Source organism: Amblyomma mixtum, chromosome 2 (genome assembly GCF_055824585.1).
Source record: "Amblyomma mixtum isolate Tamu chromosome 2, ASM5582458v1, whole genome shotgun sequence".
NCBI lineage: Eukaryota > Metazoa > Arthropoda > Arachnida > Ixodida > Ixodidae > Amblyomma > Amblyomma mixtum.
Window position 1 is genome coordinate 209,578,046 of NC_143013.1, and position 20,136 is coordinate 209,598,181.

Genomic DNA, 20,136 nt, shown 5'->3' on the forward strand with positions numbered 1-20,136 from the left:
GTTTGTCTATCGTTTAACTCTTAACCAGTTATGCAGAATTTTGAAATCTAGCCAGATAAGCTTAGCTGCAGGAAGATTTCTCCGAAGAGTGGGGTAAATTTAGGTTTAATTAGCTTAGCAACTGAAGATCTGTTATGGAGCACCCATGTCTGTAGCATGTATTGTACGGTTTTTTTGTTTTTTTTCTTGAGCTACATCACAGCAGCGCAGCCTTCATCAACAGTGTATAGGCTCACATCGGAGATTGGGCAGTGCTTTGTAACAAACCTTGTGCTTGCCTTGAGTGTTCAGACTGTGGCCTTGAACTGATTTGTACCTTCTACCACCGTTGTGCGTGCGCAGGTGTGCAACGAGAACTCGCTGTTCAAGAGTGAGGCGCGCTACCTGGTGCGACGGCGGGACCCCGACCTCTGGGCCGAGGTCCTGGCCGAGAGCAACCCGTTCCGGCGGCCCCTGATCGACCAGGTGGTGCAGACAGCCCTGTCGGAGACCCAGGATCCGGAGGACATTTCGGTTACAGTCAAGGCCTTCATGACAGCAGACCTGCCCAATGAGCTCATTGAGCTGTTGGAGAAGATCGTGCTGGAGAACTCGGTCTTCTCTGACCATCGCAACCTTCAGAACCTGCTCATCCTGACGGCCATCAAGGCAGACCGCTCGCGCGTCATGGAGTACATCAACCGCCTGGACAACTACGATGCCCCCGACATAGCCAACATTGCCATCGGGAGCGAGCTGTACGAGGAAGCCTTCGCCATCTTCCGCAAGTTCGACGTCAACACATCAGCCATTCAGGTGAGCCTGGCTCCGGCTTTTAGGGCTGTCCGCATATTTGGGCTCTTTGGTGGGCAGCTAATCGGGGGCTATTTGCTAGTATTGCCACAAAAGTGGGTACCACGGAGAAGTTGGTCTTGAAACACTTCTGTGGTGGAATAATGCTTGTCATGTCTAGCTTGTTCGTTTTAGACACGTTGACCTTGCTGGCTATGCCCTTTGGAGTGCAACTGGGGCTATATATGCAGCTGAGATATTGTAAAGCCTCATGATAAGTGATGGGAGGAGTTTAGGAGGTTTGTAAAGAGTAAGGATAGGCTAAAACTGGCACTGCTGTGTGGAATTATTGATAGTTTGAAGCCACCAATTTCAAAGCTGTTATTAAGCGTAGAAAGCTGGGCTAGTTGGTTGCTAGCTACTATTGTGAGACATTCCAGCGGCTGAAAAGACTCGGACAAAGGTAGATGAGAGGATGAGTTGGAAGTCCGGCGTTCGTCCTGTCTCGTCTACCTTCGTGTCTTTTTAGCCACTGGAATGTCGCACAATAGTTCTGGGCTGTTAACCGTTATAGCTTAGAGCGATAGGTTTGTTATAGGTGTGCTCTGTTCAGAGTTCTTTCCCGTGCAAGCAGACGTGTGAGCTTCGTTATCCTATGTCTCCTGCAGGTGCTGATTGAGCACATCCAGAACCTTGACCGGGCGTACGAGTTTGCCGAGCGGTGCAACGAGCCCGGTGTCTGGAGCCAGCTGGCCCGTGCCCAGCTGAGCCAGGGCCTGGTCAAGGAGGCCATCGACTCGTTCATCAAGGCGGGCGACCACACGGCCTACCTGGACGTGGTGCAGACGGCCCACAAGACGGGCTCCTGGGAGGACCTGGTGCGGTACCTGCAGATGGCGCGCAAGAAGGGGCGCGAGTCGTACGTCGAGTCGGAGCTCATCTACGCGTATGCCAAGACCAACCGCCTGGCCGACCTGGAGGAGTTTGTGTCGGGCCCCAACCACGCGGACGTGCAGCGCATCGGCGACCGTTGCTTCGAGGACGGCCTGTACGAGCCGGCCAAGCTCCTCTACAACAACGTGTCCAACTTTGCCCGCCTGGCCATCACCTTGGTGCACCTGAAGGAGTTCCAGGGTGCCGTGGACTCGGCGCGCAAGGCCAACTCGACGCGCACCTGGAAGGAGGTGTGCTTCGCCTGCGTGGACAGCGAGGAGTTTCGGCTGGCTCAGATGTGTGGCCTGCACATCGTGGTGCACGCCGACGAGCTGGAGGACCTGATCAACTACTACCAGGACCGGGGCTACTTCGAGGAGCTCATTGCCCTGCTGGAGGCCGCCCTGGGCCTGGAGCGGGCCCACATGGGCATGTTCACCGAGCTGGCCATCCTGTACTCCAAGTACAAGCCGGGCAAGATGCGCGAGCACCTCGAGCTCTTCTGGTCGCGCGTCAACATCCCCAAGGTGCTGCGGGCCGCTGAGCAGGCCCACCTGTGGGCCGAGCTGGTCTTCCTCTACGACAAGTACGAGGAGTTCGACAACGCCGTGGTCACCATGATGCAGCACCCGACCGAGGCGTGGCGGGAGGCCCACTTCAAGGAGATCATCACCAAGGCCAGTGGCTGCGTTCCTTTTTGGGGCTGTGGTTCTCGTCTTGCTCGGTAGTCATGAAGCCTGCCATATGCAGCTGTTTGTTCAGTCGGTGATCCTGTATTTGGTCTTTGAAAAAAATTTTTATTAATGAAGTCAGTTATGAAATTTCCAGGCCACATGTAGTTTTGTGCGCTGATTCTGGATATGTCATTTAATGTCGGGTAAAACAATTCCTTGAGCTCTTGTGCAATCTTTATGCAAGTATTTTGGGAAAAGTTTTGCAGAAAATTTGCTGCAGGAAACTCGCTGAAATGCATGCCATTGGGTTCTCTTGACACCAAGGAATTCAATAAGGGTAAAATTATCATCCTGGCTATCATAGAACTTGAGTTATAGAGTTTTGAAGTTGTCACTTCAGAAATGAGAAGAAAAGTGTGTATTCCTGTTTGTGAAGTAGCAGCTTCAGTACCCTGTAACTCAAGTTCTATGATAGCCAGGATGATAATTTTACCCTTATTGCATTCCTTGGTGTCAAGAGAACGCAATGGCATGCATTTCAGCGAGTTTCCTGCAGCAAATTTTCTTATATGCTCTCTCCAAAAGACTTGCATAAAAATTGCATAAGTGCTGAAGGAATATTTTTACACAAAATTAAATGACGTATCTAAAATCAGCACACAAAAATACATGTGGCCTGAAAATTTCATTACTATATCTAGATTAATAAATTTTTTTTTTTTTCAAGACCAGGGTCCCCCCTTAAGCATGGGGCCATATGGCTTGCCATTTTGGTGGCAGAGCACGCATCGTGCCATCCAGTTTAGTCTGTTGAGCGAAAGATGGCATTGGTAGATGGTGCACAGCCGTGATGAGGTGGTGCTGTTAAGAAGAGCCAGTTGTTGTGCGGTGATATAAAATGATTGGTGATTGGTCAGTAGGCTGAGCTCGACTCTGCAAGCAGAGTCCTTATTGCCTAGCAAGGGGAAGCACTGGGTAGTTCAATGCATGCCACAGTGCAGACATGGGCTTGGTGGCTGGGTGGAGGGGAATTCGGGGGTCTCACTTATGAGTTGACCCAAGTGCCACCTTTTAGTATTTTTCCATTTAGTTGAGTCTAGCAGTGTACAGGGTCTGTCCTGAAAGTAATGAGACCATGTCGCGGCGCGACGCGAGCATGCACTAGATTGGGAAAGAGCTTTTGGGGGAAAGAGGGGGAGCCTTCAGCTTCACAATGTGACGAGCTCAGTTGGCTGTGAGCAGGCGAAGTGAGTGGACATCTTCGAGCATGTACCCATGTTTCGTCGCTGCGTCGAGGAAACCATGGAGCAAACTTTGCAACAGGGCTACGCGGTGAAGCTTTGCAATAAACTGAGTAAGTCACTTACCGAGTCAATCGGCGTGATCAAGAGAGCATGTGGGAACGATGCAATGTCCAGGTCGCGTGTTCTAATGGCACAAAGCATTTACAAACAGTCGTGACAACGTTCACGACGAGCAACGGTCCGGGCACCCGTCAGTGACGGTTACGGACGGTAACGCTGACTGTGTGGTCCTGAACGTCTTCACGGCCATTTGCAAATGCTTTGTGCCATTGGAACCCTTGCTATCTGGACGTTGCATCATTACCACATGCGGTCAAATGTCTCGGTTGGCGATTTACTCAGTTTATTGCAATGATTCACCGCGTCGCGCTGTTCCAACGTTGGCTCCATGGTTTCCTCGACGCAGCGACGAAACAGGGGTACACATTTGAACACGACCACTCGCTTGACCTGCTCGAAGTCAACAGAGGTCTTTGCATTGTGCAGCTGAAGTTTCCCCTTCCTTCCCCCAAAAGCGGTTTCCCGATCAAGCGCATGCATGCACCACACTGCCACTTGTCTCATTACTTTAAGGGGGGACACTGGTCTTGAAAAGAAAATTTTATTAATTTAGTCATATTAAATTTTCAGGGCACATGTATTTTTGTGCGCTGATTCTAGGTATGTCATTTAATTTCATGTAAAACAATTCCTTGAACACTTATGCACATTTTATGCAACTATTTTGCTGAGAGTTTTGAAGAAAATTTGCTGCAGGAAACTCGCTGAAATGTATGCCATTGGATTCTCTTCACACCAAGGAATACAATAAGGGTAAAATTATCATCCTGGCTCTCATAGAACTCGACTAATAGGGTACTGAAGCTGCCACTTCAGAAACAGGAATACACATTTTCTTCTCATTTCTGAAGCGACAACTTCAAAACTCTATAACTTAAGTTCTATGATAGGCAGGAAGACATTTTCACCCTTATTGTATTCCTTGGTGTCAAGAGAACATAATGGCATACATTTCAGCGAGTTTCCCACAGCAAATTTTCCGCAAAACTTTTCCCAAAATACTTGCATAAAAATAGCACAAGTGCTCAAGGAATTGTGTTACATGAAATTAAATGACATATTTAGAATCAGCATACAAGAATACATATTCCCTGAAGATTTCATAACTGTGACTTCATGAATAAGTTTTTTTTTTTTCAAGACCTTAAGGACAGACCCTGCATAAATTGGCCATAGTGCAGGCCCTCCATGTGTGCAGCGTTAGCTAGTATCAACTATGAAAACACTGTATGGCAGGTCATGTCATCATCTGCCTGACTACGCCCACTGCAGGGCAAAGGCCTCTCCCATGTCTCTCCAACTAACCCTGTCCTTTGTCAGTTGCCGCCACTGTATCCCCGCAAACTTCTTAATCTCATACGCCGACCTAACTTTCTGCCGCCCCCTGCTAGGCTTGCCTTTGCGTTACATGCCCAGCCCAAGTGCATTTCTTCCTCTCGATTTCGACCAGGATGTCATTGACCTGCGTTCGTTCCCTCATCCACTCTGCCCGCTTCAGTTCTCAAGGGGGGACACTGGTCTTGAAAAAAATTTTATTAATAAGTCATAGTTATGAAATTTTCAGGGCACATGTGTTTTTGTGTGCTGATTCTAGATATGTCATTTAATTTCGTGTAAAACAATTCCTTGAGCACTTATGCACTTTTTATGCAAGTATTTTGCGAAGTGTCTTGAAGAAAATTTCCTGCAGGAAACTCGCTGAAATGTATGCCATTGGGTTCTCTTGACATCAAGGAATACAATAAGGGTGAAATTGTCTTCCTGCCTATTATAGAACTTAAGTATAGAGTTTTGAAGTGGTCGCTTCAGAAATGAGAAGGAAAGTATGTGTTCCCGTTTCTGAAGTGGTAGCTTCAGTACCCTATAGCTCGAGTTCTATGAGAGCCAGGATGATAATTTCACCCTTATTGTATTCCTTGGTGTCAAGAGAACCCAATGGCATACATTACAGCGAGTTTCCTGAATGAAATTTTCTTCAAAACTCTCTGCAAAATACTAGCATAAAAAGTGCACAAGTGCTCAAGGAATTGTTTTACATGAAATTAAATGACATATTTAGAATCGGCACACAAAAATACATATTCCCTGAAGATTTCGTAACTGTGACTTCATTAATAAAAATTGTTTTTTCAAGACCAGTGTCCCCCCTTAACGTGACATCATTTTTCTTTCCATAGCTCGCTGCGTTGTCCTTAACTTAAGCTGAACCCTCTTTGTTAGCCTCCATGTTTCTGCATTTGTCATGCTACTTTTGAGGTGCTTTCTCTTTCTCAGCTGTGTCAGTGTTGCGAAAAGCTTACGAATTCGAGCGCCTTTCAAAATTTCAATACCTGGACTGCCCGCATGACTCCAGTAGGCACACATTAGCCAGAGTTCAATTACTTGTTGATTCTAAGACGAGGCAGGGCCTTTCTCGGTGATTTTTGTTTCACTGCCCTAGTTGTAGTTTTGCAGATTAGTCATTCGTCATATCAGGAGCTGCACTGTTCAGAAACTTGTATTTCTTTTGCTGCTATTGTAAAACATGGGGGACATGTTAGCACGCCTTGTGCGGCAATGGGTAACCCTTGAATGCGTGGGAACATATGCAAGTTTTTTTTTTTCCGCCATTGTGTTCAACCTGTACTGAGAAGAATGCCAGTGATGGAGGAGTAGAGGCAGAAAAGCATGAGCGTTTGGCAACTAACCAGAATTTTAGTACTGTGAGTGGAAGATGGGAATGGTTATGAAATTGCAACGACTCTGCCATTACTTTTGAGACCAATCCTGTTCCGCATGCACATATACTGTATTTACTCGATTCTAAGCACCCCCTTTTTTTCGCGATCGCGATGCCCAAAGTGAGAGGGGGTGCTTAGATTCGAAAAATCTAAACTGACCCCCCGCCCCTCCGGCCCCTCTTTTCGCGGCGAAATCTCGATGAAACGGGCGCGAAAAAAAAAAATTATTTAGGAAACATTCAAAAGAAAAATAGCTGCAGACAGTTCTGTGCCGCCGTCCCGTCTTGTAGTGTTGGAATGGAATGCAGCAACACAAAAAGTGCTGTGGACACCGCTGTTCTCCCTTTGGCCCGCGCTTATCTGTTTTTCAGCCAGCCTCCGACGGACCAACACAGTTGTTGCTGTGAGGCAGTCTTATCTTTTCTCTTTATCTTTCCTCTGATCTTTTAACTCTCCTCTATCTGCACTTGGCAGGGGTGGTGGCTCGGCTTGAGCCAGTAGGCAGGCCCCTGCAGTTTCCTTTTCATCCTTCTCTCAGTCGGAACAACAACCCGCAGGCCGCGCCTCCTCAGTACTCCGACTGCACAGGCTCAAAGAGAGCAAGTGCACTTGGCTGCCTCCACAACGCTCTCTTCCAGAGCGCAAAATAGGGGGGTACTTAGATTCGCATGGAAAGTTTTTTTCAGAAATTTTTTTCCCGAAAGTAGGGGTGGTGCTTAGAATCGCGAAAATACGGTAGGTGGCAACATTTAGTATTTATAAATTGTAGGCATAACTGCAGCCGTCAATATTTAGACAAAAAGGCCCTGTCGCAAGCATGCCTTATTTGGTACACTAGCAGTGACCTTGATTGTTCAGTGCCTGGTTATTTGCATAGTTGTGATCAGTCTGTCTTTGGTTGGGATTGTGTGGAAAGGAACAGATATTGGCAGTAATAAGGGAGTAATTACTCATTCGCATCCACCCGAGCGCAGCCATGCGGCTACAAAGGAAAGCTATACAGCTTTCTCAGAATCTTTGTAGTTAAAAAAAAATTTGTCCTGGTCCGGGGTCCTGGACACCAGACCAGGACGAATTTTTCTTTAACTACGAAGTTTCTGAGAAAGCTGTATAGCTTTCCTTTGTAGCCGTATGGCTGCGCTCGGGTGGATGCGAATGAGTAATTACTCCCTTATTACAAAATCTACTCCACCTTGGGGGATTCCCCGAAACATTTGACCAGATATTGGCAGTGTGGTATAAACTTGATTTGGCAAATGTAGACACGAGTGGTTTGGAGAGCTATCCTTCTTGCTTCCCCTCCCAATTCCCTGCTTGTCTGACTCTGTGGTTGTCTTCGTGCAGGTGGCCAACATTGAGCTGTACTACCGGGCGGTCCAGTTCTACCTGGACCACAAGCCCCTGCTCCTCAACGACCTGCTGCTGGTGCTGGCCCCCCGCATGGACCACACCCGTGCCGTGGGCCACTTCACCCGGGTGGGCCACCTGCCCCTGGTCAAGCCCTACCTGCGCTCCGTGCAGAGCCTCAACAACAAGGCGGTCAACGAGGCGCTCAACGGCCTGCTCATCGAGGAGGAGGACTTCCAGGGGCTGCGCACCTCCATCGACGCCTTCGACAACTTCGACAACATCGCCCTGGCCCAGCGGTTGGAGCGGCACGACCTGGTCGAGTTCCGCCGGCTGGCCGCCTACCTCTACAAGGGCAACAACCGCTGGAAGCAGTCCGTGGAGCTGTGCAAGAAGGACCGGCTCTTCCGGGACGCCATGGAGTACGCGGCCGAGTCCAAGCACGCCGAGACGGCCGAGGAGCTCCTCGGCTGGTTCCTGGACGAGAAGAACTACGAGTGCTTTGGGGCCTGCCTCTTCCAGTGCTACGACCTGCTCCACCCGGACGTCATCCTCGAGCTGGCCTGGAAGCACAGCATCATGGACTTTGCCATGCCCTACTTTGTGCAGGTCATGCGCGAGTACATCACCAAGGTGCGTGCTGCAGGGGCGTCGTGTGCACCGATCTCGTGGCAATGAAAACCCTGCAGAGTTATTAGTGGAACCAATGCGGAATACGCCTTGCCTGCCAACTTTCCGAAGTTATGCCAAGAGCCTACTTGTAAAGAAGCTGGGTTTCATATAATAATCTGGTTTATATCTATGTAGTGTTTATGTAGTATGTTCGCTCTTTTCCTTTGACTGTTGGCAGGTGCTGTGAGGAAGCAAAAAGCACGTAGGAAATGACTGAGGGCACTACTGCCATTGCTGATAAGATTGGTTTGTGCACAGGGCTATGTTTTACACTGCTGCCCTGACCACCTGTGGCAGTTGTACGGTTAAGGGCGGCATTCATTTTGCTAGAATCCTGGTGTAGTAGCGCATGTTCGCTGCAGTGTGCGTGCGGATGCAGAGGTGCTTAGTTGGTGACCTCTGCTTGCTGCAGGTTGACAAGTTAGAAGAGAACGAGAACCAGAGGCTGGAAGAATCTGCACAGAATGAGCAGAAGCCCCTTGTCTATGGTGAGTGCGTTTGCCGTTCTGCACGCTTGTGGAGACTGCATGTGAGCCTTGGGGCCCTTTCTGGGTCCGCAATAGGCTGTACAGTAGAACGGAACATTTGGCCCTCAAGGGACTGTGTGAAACCATTGCATAATCCGGGCATTATAGAAACTGAAATCTCTCTCAACCAGTGCATTCACTTTACAAGTGTCAAGATAAATTCTTTTCTCCACGTGTTACAATACAGTCGAACCCGGATATATCGAATTCGAAGGGGATCGGAAAATAGTTCGATATAGCGAAAATTCGATATACAGATATAGGCTAAAACTGCACTCCCGATCATAACAGATTGTGGCTTACCGTTTGGAACAGCCGCGAATCACATAGTATGGGCGCGCAATGTGAAAGCGCTTTATTTCGCGGAAAAAAAGATCACTAATTTTGGGCTGCTTTTTCCCCTGGGAAATGAAGTTCAAAACACTGGCCTCGATCTTCTCGAGACTGTCCAGGTGCGAGAGCACAGTGCCTTCCATTTCGCCGCAACAGCGCCGAATCAGGCTAACGCTGACGCCAGTTCAGTGGCTGCGCACGGACGCGTTTCTTCGACAACACAGTTGCCCTCGTCGTCGCTGGAGTCGGCGTCTTGAACGCCAGCTACCGCTTGAACTTCGCTGTCAGCGTTAAAGTCCTCAACAGTCACTTCGGACGGAACGGCGCCGAGAAAATTGGACAAGTCGCGAAACGCGTCGTCCAAGCACTCATCGTCATCTAAATCTTCCGGACATTAATCTCCGGCCACTTCAAGGCCTGCCTTGCCAAAACAGTTGGCTACTGGGGCCTGCTTCACGTCGCGCGTTGAAACACAGGCACACACACAAAAAAAAAACACGCGAGGCGCAGATGGAGCGATAAGAGCGAAGCATATGCGAGCGGCTGCGAAGGAACGACAGAGGGAAAAGAAAGAGCAGGGAGAAAGATCGGCGCTCTGGGCTTCGTTTTTTTTTTTTTTTTTTTTTTCTGAGCTCTCTTTCCCCAGACCACGGTGCCCCAGACCCACGATGTGCCCACGAGCGACCGTTTTCTCTCTCTCTCTTTCCCCAAGAAGCGTGGTCGCCGCGCGTCTCCATGCGGCGCTCTCTCTTCGCTGATCTCCAATGACCTTGACGGAGCACACGCCGGCGGTACAGGAGGAGAGGAGGAGTGGGAAAGCTCGCGCCGGTGGGGCGCAAAAACGGGGAACAAAAAAAAAAAAAAAAGGGCCCTGCGCCTGCTGACTGCGGAAATGTTCTCCGCTGAGGCGGCTGAGGACCGGACAGGAATGTCTTTGGGGAAAGCGCACCTTCCAGGGGCGCGGCGCGGCGTTCGATATATCCAATGTCCGGCGAAAATGGAATTCGATATACAACGCAACTGTCCTATACTTTTACATAGTATTTTCAAGGGGGTAATCTGTGTGTTCGATATAGCCAATAATTCGAAATATGCGGGTTCGATATATCCGGGTTCGACTGTAGTACTGAGTTCATGCAGTTGGGAAGAGTTTCGATGTTAAGGAGGGACATGGGTCTTAGAGCATTTTTTTTATTTACAGCCCAAATGCAATTAAACTGCACATACTTATTCAGTTGTTCAGTTTTTCTGCTGATTTCAAATATGCAATTTGTTTATTTCTAGGCCAATTAGTTCCTGAGATATTAATATATATCATGCCACTGTCTGCTCAAACAATAGAAAAAAAATGGGCCACCAGAAATTTAATTTTAATATGTGGGTAGATATTACAATGTGTGAGGAATGCAACGCTGGAAGCAGTTTTCAGTTTTTTGTCCGTGTGGACAAATGGGCTTAATAGTTAGTTTTCAAGGGAGTTAACCAGACATACAGTGCCAGAAAACACATGACACACTTGAAACTATTAAACCCATTTGTCCACACAGGCAAAAAACTGAAAACTGCTTCCAGCGTTGCATTCCTCACACATTGTAGTATCTACCCACACATTAAAATTAAGTTTCTGGTGGCCCATTTTTTTTCTATTGTTTGGGCAGACAGTGGCATGATATATATTAATATCTCAGGAACTAACTGGCCTAGAAGTAAACACATTGCATATTTGAAATCAGCAGAAAAATCTGAATAAGTCTGCAGTTGCATTGCATTTGGTTTGTAAATAAAAAAAAATGCTTTAAGACCCATGTCCCCCATTAAAGAGTTCATTTGTAGACGAGGTGCTCGTTCTATCATGTATGTCACTGCACTTCACATTAGCGTAATGTGTTCCTCACGAATAACTTGGTGCATCAGAGATGAGACTACTGACTCATCAAAGACGTTGTCGCGTGGTACAACCAGATTGCGTTCAGAATTTCTTGAGCTGCCGTCCATCTGGCGTTGAGACCGCGGTGCCTGTAATGGCATTCGCATCATGGCAAGAAAAAAAATCTGTGCAATCGCGACCTGGCAGCGTGCTTTATGTGCAGCGGGCTCTGCACTGAAACCAGTGGAAAGCTGTTTCAATATAGCCGCCCCTGATCATACAATAGAGCCCCTTTGTGACGTTTCCAGGTGGAGAGTAGATGCACGAAACTGTAGTTGTTCTGAGTATCATCGGCACTAAACTCGGCATAGGTAGATTCATTTTTGTTCAAAGGCAACAGATTGTTTCTCTGCTGAGTTCTTGTGTTGTGGCTGGGCTTTGGTTTTTGATTTGTACTGATGCAACTTTTAATACACATCGTAAACTGCATTAAGTGCTTGGAAGCTGCAATTACGAATTATATTTCGGGCTCTTGTGGCAGGACAAGAGCTGGCTTTGTAGTCCTGATTTTTCTCAGGTCTAGAGTTCCTGCTGCAGTGAATTGTGCAACTGCTTTTGTGTAGTTCATAGTTCTGGTTTCCATGCTTCATGTTTGTTTCTTGCGCAAAATTGGCTCGAGAGTGAATGGGCGCTGTAAAGTAAAGTAAGCACTAACATGAGTCTTTGAAAAGTGCGATTTCAGTGTGGTGCGGGTTTTGCTATCACTTGTCGGTTTCATGAAGTGCATGGACTCCCTTCGAGACGGAACTTGAAGGGACGATGAGAATGTGTTCATCTTATCGCATCAGCATGTTATTTCAGAAGTGTCCTCAAAAAGGATGAGTATGCGAGAGGTGTCTGAATGTTACATGGAGCATGAATGAAATTACCTTGTAGTGATAACTGATAAGAATGCAATGAAATGGAACCCCATTCATATGTTTTTCACCCGGGGGGAAAAAAGTAACAGCCGGGAAAAACGCTGAGGAAAGCTCTGAAAATAGGTGAAAACAGTGCAGCTTTGACTTGAAACAATTTATTTCCGCAAAGTGAGCTTAGGACTTAACAAAATCGAGAATAGTGGATTGCCTTTACTTTCGCTAGCTGGAAAGCGCCACGCGTTTCTCATTAGCCTGGACAGCCGCATTGCTGCCAGCATCGCTTTGAGGTGTGACGTACATACCTGCGGAGGAGATCTAGAGCCATGACTGCTTCTCCAGAGCTCGGATCTGCCAACTCCTCGGAATCATGTGGCTCATGCTCCTAGTTGTCATTGCAGTCAGCGGCTTCACTCGCGACGGAGTTCGCAGTGATTTCTGCAACGCTTTGGCACTCTAACATCACGACGGCAGCATCCACGGCGACGTAGTCGTCGTATCAGACTCCCGTGGCACCCAGCGAATTCATAGCCTCAGTTAGCTTATGATCACAAGAGAATGCTTCAGACTCTTCAGCTTCTGTGGCAGTTTCCACTTCCCCACCCATGCGAAAAAGCCACACTCTGTGAAGTTAGTGCTGTGCAGTTGACGCATTCACTGCAGGCTGCTCGCCGCACTGCTCCGCGTAGGCCGTGCTGGCTGCCTGTCGACTGCATTTATACGTCCAGCTTTTCTCCAAGGGGAAGCGCTTTCCGCTTGTGTGACGCCATCAAAGCTCGACAAAGATTACAAGTTCGGCGTTCGCGAGGCGGATGGCCGTCTAGTGGTGGCCATCCGCCTCGCGTGCAGCTTCTTGCAGCCAGTTCCATAGCCAAGCCTGGCCAAGACTTGTCAGAAGTCAAAATGGTGGTTGGCGCGCGTGGCCCGAGTGGGTTCAGGGTGCCAGGTTGCGGCGTATCATGCTCGAACGTTTCCATTGCTACAACGTAACAGCAGGGTTCCCAGTACATTGGATCGTATGGGAGCTGTGCCGGGACCGGATGAAAACTATGTAACAGCCGGGAAAATGCAGCAGTGAGGAACAAGGTGTTGGGACTTGGTCAGTGACATCGGAGCCTCCGGCGTGGTGTTGGGCCCAGAGTCAACAGATGCGAAGTTGCGGGAAGACAGAGCTTTATACGAAACGTTAGATATTGCGGGTTGTCAACAAGAGAGAGCTGATACATGGTGGTGCTCTCTATAAGTAGAGTAAAAGTTCCCCAGGTCCCCACACATTGTCCCTGTGTTTTCACGTCACATTACGTAGCCGTGGGTGATGGTCAGGAGGACCGCCCATGGGGTCAAAGGGCAGCTTGACGTGTGTTTGTTTAGGAGCTGTGCAAGCGGCGCGGCTCGTTGGAGGTTGAGTCCTGGCTTCTGGGAACAGACCGTGGAGTCGGTCGCGTTCTTTCCGCCGCTGGGAAGATGGCCCCGGAGTCGCCTCTCGGCCATGGCGCGAGCACAATGAAGCATAGCAGCCGGACTGCACGGTTTAAGCAAAGTTCTTGTGCGGCAGTCACTCACTGCCCAGTCTCTCTTCCCGGTCGGGATCGCGCAGAAGCCATTAAGCCACGAAACCTAGGCTGGAGTGGGTTCGCTGTGGGAGAGAGCTTTTTACTGTAGCCTTGGGTGAAGCACTTAGGGCCATAAGTCACATTGAAATCTCTCTGGATACAACAAAGGGTTCTACTGTACTTATAAAGTTGGCTGAAGAGTGGAGGTATGAAAGTGTCATCTTGCTTGGAAACAGTCGGTGGTCTCTCTCCTCTCCCTTCTGCTGTAGTCACTATTTTTTTTTGCTATTTCACTTTCCCAACGGCTCCAAGCACATGAAGGTGCCCAGCTCTCTAGTCTGGCATTACAGGCTCAGAAAGCATGTGACAATCTTTCTCTCTTGCCTATCCCACTCCTTCCGCAAAGTGGCTGTTGAGGATAGGTGTACCTCTTGCAATTCCTCCCGCGGCAAGCGACACAGACTTACTGCTAATGCGAGGCCATGTCAGGTCTCTGGCGTAAAAATGCATGCTGTGATGCCATGTCAGTTAATACCAGTAGATGGAAACCGAAATTTTAATGCTGCTCAGACTTATCATTAGGCTGCCTATGTGCCTTTTCGTTTGCTGGAGGCAACACTCGACAAATGACTCGTATGTGACTCCATGGTCTGGCCATGTCAGATCTCAGATCGCTGCATCGTGCCCAGCCTTCGCTTCCCCGTGCTGCACTGCACTGGCAAAGTTGCTTCTCCGCAGCTTTGTGAGGTACCATATTTACTCGCATAATGATCGCACCCCCGAATTTTGTTGGCAAAATTCAGTTCCCCGCGTAATGATCGCACCCCGAACTTGCCGTGGCAATCTGTCAACGATGTCGAGTCTAGCCGACGATGATCGTACTTGTTTATCTGTCTGACAGATGGCACGTGCAGATTACCATCTTGCTCTGTCAGCATTGCAGCGGCAGCCGCCTGTTGGTTGACCTGCGGTCACATGGGCAGTCTAAATGCGGTTATGCTTAATCGCGGATACCAAACTTAACTGCAGTTATCTCGAATCACGGTTCGCCGTTGTCGCAAGTCTAGCCACCGTTCTGGGTTGTGGTGCAACGAACGAAGTGACGCGGTGATCTGGCTAAACTTTATTGTTCTCGTAAATACGCCCTGGGATACGGGAACGTCCAAAATGAATCCTCCATGAGGATCGCGGGCCGGTACTGAGTAGCTGGTAGGAGTAATAACTGCGATGTAAGCAAGTTTTATGTTCGCAGCCGCGCAGCAGCTGCCGCCGTTGCAGCGCAAGTGACCCGATCTGCTTTGCCAGCTCAGCTACGAAAGCGTTGGTGAAATCGATCGTATATATTTATTTTAATATGAAACAGTGAGGTTGTGAGTAAGGCAGCGCCATAAGTAGAACATTCATTATAGCATTGGCCGATTCAAAAGCGCCGCCCACTGTGGCATCGATACGAAACAAGTTAGGCCTAGCGACAACAGGGAGTACAGAGCGCCGTCGTCTGCCACGCTCGCAGGCAGCACCACTGCGGTAAGCGCGCGGAATCCGGTGCTCCGAGCGTTGTGAACGTATCACCTAAGTGCATCAACGATGCGGCAGGGACCGGACATTTTTCGGCGTAACTGCGGTAAAATGCGTAGCTTGAGCGCCGCGGGACGTTGCTGTTGTACGCTGTTGCCGCGCTATCGGACGAGATCGAAGGCCGCATAAAAGCGCCGTCGCGCAGTACTATACACACTGCCTATTTTGATGCGTTGCTCTTGGAACGTGATTTAGTGCAAAGAAAGTATGTTCTTGAAGCGGGCCAGCTCTTGTGCTTTCCACACTCTACCTTCTCGGTTAACAACATAAGCCGAGATAGCAGAGATCGGCTCGCGATAACCGCGTTTAGCGGCGTAACCGCGCATAGCACGCCCGTGTGAAAGGGTTGTCTGCCTGCGACTTGTTTGCGTTTTCGGTGCTCAAAAATTTTTGTAAAAAATTCACCCCGCGTAATGATCGCACCCATAAATTTGCGTCAATTTAAAAAAAAAAAAAGTGCAATCATTATGCGAGTAAATACGGTACTTTTTGTGGCGCAGGACACTTTTTCAATTTATTTTTTCTAGCGTGCCCCACGAGTACCGTTACACGTAGTCACCGTGGGTCACGGTCGCTGCGAAAGTTAAGATGTCATGTGAAACAGTTTGGCTTAAAGGGACAGTGAGGAGAGCTCTATTAATATTTTTTTAAAGCAAAATCCGACAGTTCGGCATTTCATGGCTTTGTTGCCACTTGGCCGGCAGCGAAAAATGCATTTATTTCTAAGAAATTTGGATTCGAAGTTGAAAAAGTTTTCCCGCCGACCTGATTCAAACTTGGGATTCTCTTATGACGACACAGGACTAAGTGACGTGTAACATGACGTGCACATGACGTAACGCAGACTCCGTGATTTGTGGCTGCCCGCAGTGCGGCCTAGCAGCAGCCAAAAGAAAGCTACCGCCGGCCGCACGCTGAAAGCATCTATTGGCTATTACAGCCGTCGCTTCGTTAACGTTTACACCGGCGTTTTGCCAGGGTTACGATGGATCCCGCCCTCGAAGTCAACGAAGTTCACACCTTTAGCATACCGTGTACCTTGTTACCGTTAGCGGAATACCGGGAGCCCGCCTCCCGCCGGTGAGCAGGCGTTTATTGGTCCCGATGCTGCAGGCGTGCGCGTAGCTGCCGGGTACGTGGCGCCATCTGGTGACATCAAGGAGATTCGCGCATGCATTGGCTGCGCCTCAGTGATTTGTGGCTTCTCGGGTCCTAGTGTTGCTAGAAATATTGGTTCTAGCAACACTGTTTTGTCCTATGACGTCATCACGCTTGTACTTGCGAGTTTGGCCTGTGGCGGCAATACCTGTATTTTGGTTCTTGCCGTTTTCTACGTTACAAGAGCTTTGTTGTCAGTATGAGTGGCGTTTTTGTAATCAGGAGCTGGTATTCTGTCGATACAAGCCAACTTCAATTTCTCCTGAGTGTCCCTTTAAGCATTTTGTGTGTTCAGTCAATGGGAAACTAACCAAATGTTATGTTGCCTTAACGAAGTTCTTATTAGCAGTTTACTATACTTAGAACCTCATTAATTTGACGCATGTTGGACCATGTTAAATATTCCAGTTAAGCAGGGTATCAATTATAGAAGTGAGGAAGAATCAAGCAAAAGTGAAAACTCAAATGGATAACGTTGCTCGGCCATGTACCATCAGCAAATGAAGTGCGAACAAGACATTTTTAGCCGCAGACAGTTGGGGGGTACTTCAATACTATCTGTCGGGGGATAATTTCACTTTGAAGGCTTGGAGACAGTATTTCAGAAGTGTTAAGGAACCTCACTTGTGTTTCTGCTCCAGGAGCTACTATGTTGGTGCTTTTGTGTGAGCCCTTTGGTTCTCCTGTTCGCAGTTCCTTTGTTGCTGACAGTACAGCGCTTAAGTGGCTACCATTGTAATCAAGAAGGCTGTGGTCAACATTTTACATAACTCCTCCGACACTGGAACCTCATTTGGATTCATGGTCGCCACTTCGTTGTTCACTCTAAATTGTGTTGTGCTAGTTTCAAAAGGTCCAGAATATGGTCACGTGCAGGATGTAACAAAGATGTAACAAAGATGTAACAAAAATCTAACAAAGGTAAAACTCTTTGCATTTCGCTGGTGGTTCCACACCTCAACCTCCTTGGCTATGCGTAGTGTTGGGAGCATGTAGCAAGTGCTAGCGTAATGCTCACCTTTTTCCCTGTTTCCCGCAGCCCCTGAGCCCCAGCTGATGTTGACGGCGCCACCGGGCATGATGGGTGCACCTGGCTACGCACCCCCCTATGGTGCACCCATGCCGGGATACCAAGGCTACAGCATGTAGACGAAGACACTCCCCCCAGTGGGTGGCTGAACAGAGACTGCAAGTGACTCGACGCATCCCGCCCCGCGTTTGGCCTGGCCTGTTCTGTACACCCCCTCCTTTTTCTTGTGCTCCATGGTCGCAGAAAGGCTGCTTCGCCGGGCGTTGCCCCGTGCTTAACGAGTTTTTTTTTTCTCCCTCCTTCCTCATTTATGGCTCCGTATTTTCTGTCTTCAAGTGCAGTAGAGCAACATTCCCCCCGCCGCCGCTGCTCGTTTCACTGTTCCCAGCCTGCTGGTTCCGGGCGCGCTACCTGTGTCTTGTGTGTGACTATTGTGTAACATGTACTGAGTGTGCGCGCGCATGTTAATGTCTTGTTGCCAGAGAGTATCCCGCTCCTTGAGCTCCTTTCTTCTTGAGGCCAGTGTTTGTAGCCAGAGTGGTGAGAGATATTTTTTTTTTTGCTTTTGTGCAGCTGAGCCACTCAGATTGTACTGCGCCCTTCCTGTCAACCTTGTCCTACACCGTGTGCCTGTGCGTGTGTGTCCACCCCTTGTCATTGTCGCGTGCCTGGAGAGAGAGAGAGAGAGTTGCGTTTGCGAGTGGGGCTGGTTGTACAGTACATTTGGAGTGCTATCTCGTCTTCTTTTAAATTTTCAAGCCCACAGCATTCTTCGTTGCCTTTTTTTTTAATATTCCAATAGCGTCGAGTGGCTGGAAGACAGGACCAGTGTTGCTATATGTGACTAGTGCTGATCAAAAGGGGGCACACACCGTTCACTCTCGTGATGTTTTGAAGCCGCGAAGGGCTCCTCTGCTGCCCAGAGAAACAGTGGTGGGCAGGTCTGAGTACACGCAACTGGGGGCTAGCACAGTGCTGTGCAGGTTGTTTTGTGACAAGCTTTTTTTTTTCTTTGTCTAACAAAATTGAGTGCTCTATTTATGTACATGCTGGCCTCTCTCTTACTCCTCCAATGGACTCGTCGGCTTGCAGTGGCACTTGATGCCGCGCACTCCGGGCTAGTGAGCCTAATGGCATGCTCTAGCATGGCTTCTCCCATGTCTTCTCGGGGGGTGCAACTTGCCCGAAGGGTGCAGCCTGCCCGAAGGGCGCAGCCTGCCCGAAGGGTGCAGCCTGCCCGAAGGGTGCAGCCTGCCCGAAGGGTGCAGCCTGCCCGAAGGGTGCAGCCTGCCCGAAGGGTGCAACTTGCAGAGGAGGAAAGGAGAGGTCGGCTGCCTTCATTGTGTGGGGAGGGAAGGGTGGCGCAGACTTGTGTCCCTAGGGGTGGCAGGGACAGCATCGTGGTGAAGACGTGTGTGCATAGTTTATTTTTTTGTGCCCATTACTTGAGTGTTTCCATTTTCTTCTTTCCATCTCTGGAAGTAAGAAAAGAAAGATGCTGCGTGCCCTGCCCTCGTTTTGTTTTTTTCTTTTTGCCTCACCTTGGAATGAGAGACTTGTTATATATACATTATACATATTATATATATATAGGAGAAGTTTAAAAAAAAAAGAAATGTATGTAGTTTCTGAAGGAGAAATAAAATTGCGTCCTCACATGCTCCGTGAACTGCTGAGTTTGGTCTTTGTTAATGCTTAGTGTGGTTTGCGTACTAACAGCACCTGGGAACTGCGTGCTTCCAGTTCCTGTGCTCTTTCTGTGGTGTAGCCGCGATGCTCGCAGTCCCCACCACAAGCACCCTCAAATCACTCATGGACTCCAGACCCAACATTACGCGACATCTTAAGATGAGGTTCCGATCTGTACTCCTTAAAACCGGATGCTGTGGAATGTTCTGCTGTAATGTGGTTCCCTTCTCTTAAACAAACCTTCCATTGTCTGCACAAGCGTGGGGCATTAGAAGTTCATATTCAAGCTTGTAGTTAAGGGTTGCACTGCATTTTCTGGCTGCATTTTTAGTAGACTAAATTGTGAAGTCCTGTGTGTCTGTGTTTGTGCTGTCCTATGTCTGCACCTTGGGGGAAAAACTCCAGGTGGCTAAGACTCGCAGAGACTAAAAGACTGCCCCGGAGACTTCTCTGTAGCATGTCATAGCCTGTGTGTAGCTTCGGGGGCATTGAATGTCTCACAATGCACCTTGGGCTTGGAGCCGCCGCGGTGGCTCAGTGGCTATGGTGCTCGGCTGCTGGCCCGAAAGACGCGGGTTCAATCCCGGCCGCGGCGGTTGAATTTCTTTGGAGGAGAAATTCGAGGCCCGTGTACTGTGCGATGTCAGTGCACGTTAAAGAACCCCAGGTGGTCGAAATTTCCGGAGCCCTCCACTACGGCGTCTCTCATAGCCTTGTCGCTTTGGGACGTTAAACCCCATAAACTAAACTAAACCTTGGGCTTGGAGTAGCTTATGAGACTTTCATTGCTGCCCTGGAGCACAATTGTGTTCCTTAGTGCATCTGGTGGTGCTTCCTCTGGAACACAGGTTTGCTATTGAGTTGACCTTTTACTATGTGCATGCTTCGTTTGTCCAGCTGGACATACTTTCATTTATTACTATGTACTTGTGTGCATGGTATATTGTTTTGAAAATTCATACACTAGTTTCTTTGGATTCATTTAGTATCAGATTCAACATTA

At 48.7% G+C, this 20,136-nt stretch overlaps 1 protein-coding gene across 1 annotated transcript in view; it reads left to right on the top strand.

The window, feature by feature from the left end:
• Chc (clathrin heavy chain) overlaps positions 1-19,113 on the top strand; it is a 42,847-nt gene extending 23,734 nt beyond the window's left edge. The window contains exons 10-14 of the mRNA XM_089573041.1: positions 343-795; positions 1,440-2,381; positions 7,807-8,442; positions 8,894-8,969; positions 17,454-19,113. Coding sequence (XP_089429167.1) covers positions 343-795; positions 1,440-2,381; positions 7,807-8,442; positions 8,894-8,969; positions 17,454-17,563 — 2,217 coding nt within the window. The 3' untranslated portion in view covers positions 17,564-19,113. The remainder of the gene's footprint in view (positions 1-342; positions 796-1,439; positions 2,382-7,806; positions 8,443-8,893; positions 8,970-17,453) is intronic.
• The last annotated feature ends 1,023 nt before the right edge of the window (positions 19,114-20,136 follow it).